This window comes from Fukomys damarensis, unplaced genomic scaffold (genome assembly GCF_012274545.1).
Source record: "Fukomys damarensis isolate Sample0158 unplaced genomic scaffold, DMR_v1.0_HiC HiC_scaffold_10, whole genome shotgun sequence".
NCBI lineage: Eukaryota > Metazoa > Chordata > Mammalia > Rodentia > Bathyergidae > Fukomys > Fukomys damarensis.
Window position 1 is genome coordinate 173,580 of NW_022900922.1, and position 3,809 is coordinate 177,388.

Consider the following 3,809-nt stretch of genomic DNA (forward strand, 5'->3'; position numbering starts at 1 on the left):
TGTGCAAGTCCAGATTCAGAGGACGGGCCTAGCCTTTCACCACACCAAATGCAGGGCTACCACAAATGTGCAGAATGCAGGAGCACTGGGCTCTGCATTTTGCAATACCTCTTCAGAACAGCCTTTTTGCTTGTCTCACCACCATAGGTGAGAACATGGCTGGCTTAAAGTAAGGGCAGCATCACAAACTCTTTGAGCTAACTTTCACACACCAAAGAAAAGTCCATGTCGTGGAGAAGGAAACAAAAGCCCAGGCTTATTAAACAAGAAGCAGGCCACTGGCCTCATGTTCAAAACACACAGCATTACCCTAATATAAGTTCAAATAGCGGCCTTGCTTGCACATGGGGCTGGGACGTGACCACCGTGATCTCAGTATCCTTTCTCCATCATTTTTGCTCTCCCAACTCCTCTCTGGGATGTATCCCTCAGATGGAAGACCTGAAGGCAACATCAGAGACTCGAAAGGCCATTTGGTCTGGGTACCTATGGGGTGCAGGTCATCAGTGAGCATCAGTGTCTTGCTCTCAGAGTTGAAAATACCCCTCACACCAGATCTCTGCCCTCTGCTTATAACAAGTGGCCCCCACCGCTGGGGGCAGTTCCTACCCTTTACCATCACAGTGCCCTGTTCCGTGGCCACTTCCAACTGATTGTTTGGTTTCCATTCATAATGAATGGGACTTACCATCAGTATTCCACCTTTTGAAAATATCTGTAAGACCCTGGATCTTAAATACAGGACATCTGTGTGCACACCCACACATGGAGACATGTGCATATACACACAGATACACATACATCAGTAAGACACTCATGTACACACATAGACACACCAGCAGAGACACACACATATACCCACATACATGCTGACATACACAAGCGTACACACTCAACATAGGCAGGCAGAGATCCAGGCATGCAAAGAGACGTGGGCGTACATGCAGACACACATACACAGAGACACACATCCTTCCTTTTTACCTGGGGCTCAAGCACAACAGGATGTTGCCGAGATAATGTCCTTCTTGGTGGGCACATAAATGGCACTGCCCATCTTGGCCTCAAGATCTGGCCTGACCTGAAACTCAAGCAAACTCTTTGGCCAAAGTCACTTGCTTCCTCTACTCCCCTGCCCCCCCAGTACTGCCACTCACCTGTCCTCTTCCTTGGGCATTAAGGGTGCAAAAGACTGACCTGGAGGAGGGGTCACTCAACAAGGATTCCTCACAAAGACCAGGGAAAGGGATTGAAGCTCGAAACAATCCTAAATGTACTATTTGGGGGCTCCTGAAAGTTCGGCCTTCCAATCAAACATGAACACACAGCTGGGCTTTGCATTCCTTTTATTTAGATCATCACAGCATCCCTGTGAGGTAAGGGGCACCCATCACACTGTGGGGAAAAAAAGGAGGGACCAGACCAAGAAGGCCGCCTTTCACCCAGGGAATCAGTAGGCACAGATCTCATTAGCAATCCCAGACCACCCAGCTTCCAGGCCCAAGAGAGCAAAGTCTTCCTCATCCATGAGGTAATTTCCCATCCACCAACCCAGACTATCCACCTATAGCTCAGCCACAAAAGCAGGGTCCCTGAGAGGGCACCAGAACCTGGCAGGCCAACGTCAGGGAGACAGAGACAAGGTAAGGCCTCACTTCTGGTTCAGGACCCGCAAGAACTCCTCGTAGTTCACCTTCCCATCCTTGTCCACGTCAGCCAGTTGGATCATAGTGTCCAGCTCGTCCTGAGAAAGATTCACGCCCAGCTTGTCCATGGTCTGTTTGAGCTCTTCCGAGGTGATGTGACCGTCACCGTTGATATCAAAGGTGTGGAAGGCAGCTCGCATCTCCTCACTGTTCGGGGGCTTCATGTGCTTCTTCATCGCATCCAGGAATTCCTGGAAGCTGATGGCACCGTCTCCATCCTTGTCCACGCTGCCCATCAGTAGTTTCAGCTCTTCCTCTGAGATGTTCTTGCCCAGCTTCTTCAACACCTCACGCAGCTCCTGGATGCTGATCTTGCCATCTTTATTCAAGTCAGCCTCGTCAAAGGCTGCCTTGAATGCAGCCTCCTGCTCTCGAGACAGCTCCTTGGCCATGCTTTTGTCCCCTGAACGTTATGGAGCTTCTGAGCTTCCTGCCAAACGGGTGTCAACCTGCTGTCCCCAAGGCTTATGGTCCTGAACTCAAGGAGGCCACTGAGATCTGAAGCGGCATCTGTCAGAAGGCAGACCTATAAGGCAGTCTTTCCTGAGTAGGGGAACCCCCTGCTTTTCTGCAGCTACAGCAAAGGGAGGAGGAAGGCTCCACACCCTTCATCTGTCCTTGGGCAAGATCCTCCTCCCAGAGAGGGACACACCAGCTACAGACAAGAAATGCAAGAACTGGAGTGGGAAGGTCCACAGGGAGAGTCTGGTGCAACTGCCTTTGGTACAGTGGGAGCATAGACCTCACAAGCTCTGCTGACCCTGATGAAGGGTCACCCTGCTGCAGGGACATCAGCCCAGGGTACAGGTCCCCTGCAGCACGTTCTCACAGGATCCTGGCAAAGGCCGTGGGTTTCAGAAGCTGTACCAATTCTGCAGGCTAAAAGGGGGCGGGGGTAGGGGCGCACAGTCTGGAGGAGTGAGAGCTGCATTTGATATTTCTCTTCTCTCTGCTCTTTCCCTGAGGGTGCTGCTGGTAGCTGTAAGGGCGGATTGAGTCTGAGTGGGTGCAGCCATGGACTCCATAAATCCCTAGTCCAGAGAAGGCAACAGATTGGAGCAGAGGATGGAGTTCGCGTCACTCTGGGAACCCTTTAGCTTCTAGAAAGCAAGGACCCCTGATGCATTCAGAGCAATAGCCAGTGCTGAGATGCTGTTTGTTTTATATTTTTGGAACAGGCACTCACTACATAGCCAGGGTTGGCCTTGAATTCACCATTCTGACTCAGCTTCCCAAGTGCTGGGATTACAGACATACTCCACTACAGGCATGATTTCAAAGGCAGGGAAAGAGCTTTTTATCCCCCATCAAGGATACTTCCCCTCCTGCTCAGTGATTCCTACTATCCATTCTACTGCTGAGTGGTCTATGCTGATTTCCTTTGAGATGAGAAGCATGTGTTTCATTCACAGAGAAGAAAATCACTGAGTGGCTAGTCTTTTCTGAGAGCTGCCTGGACACTCAGAGGCAATACATGGTCATCAAGGGCCAGTCTGGAAAGTGTCAAGAGGCACGAAGATACAGAAGGGGGCTGCTGGGGTGAGAACTTTGTCTGTCTCCCTCTGGTTTTACTAAGCATTAGCCCTAAGCATGGTGAGCCATTTGGGATCTCCCATGGCCACACATCTGATTTGTTTTCTGAAATGAAACCCACCCCTGCCCACTGTCTGGAGCACAGGGTTTAGAACAAGAGTTCAGCCCTCAAGGCACCATCCCCAAATTCATCCAGGGTAAAACCCATGCCTGTGAGGGGTCGTTTGCCATGGAAATCCCACGATGCCTTTCTCCAGCGAGTCTTCTTTTGGTCTCCATAGATTCCCATCCCTCTCCCTACCCAACTACAGCTTGTACTAAGAAAAAACAACTCCTTCACTTTCTTCCAGAAACATGTGCACATTCCACCTTTATCTGGTTCAGCCAGTGAAACACAATAAGCATTCTCATCCTTACCTCACTTCTGAGTTCAGGAGGATCCATATATAAAGAGAGATTCAAAACCAAATATCCCACTTTATAACTTTATAAAGTCATTATGATGAAGGGTGATTATTTCATCTTTGTTCTGGAACAGTACCAAGGCCTCAATAAATATTAAACAATCAA

At 49.7% G+C, this 3,809-nt stretch overlaps 1 protein-coding gene across 1 annotated transcript; it reads right to left on the bottom strand.

The window, feature by feature from the left end:
• Positions 1 to 1,370: 1,370 nt before the first annotated feature.
• On the bottom strand, positions 1,371 to 2,302 carry LOC104860299 (calmodulin-4). The gene has a single exon (XM_010621442.2). It carries the CDS (start codon positions 2,096 to 2,098, stop codon positions 1,652 to 1,654), a length of 447 nt encoding a protein of 148 aa, XP_010619744.1. The 5' UTR covers positions 2,099 to 2,302; the 3' UTR covers positions 1,371 to 1,651.
• Between the last annotated feature and the right edge of the window lie 1,507 nt (positions 2,303 to 3,809).

Bases quoted from the DNA above. Each gene is read 5' to 3' on its own strand.
- LOC104860299 (XM_010621442.2), bottom strand. From the start codon at position 2,098: ATGGCCAAGGAGCTGTCTCGAGAGCAGGAGGCTGCATTCAAGGCAGCC.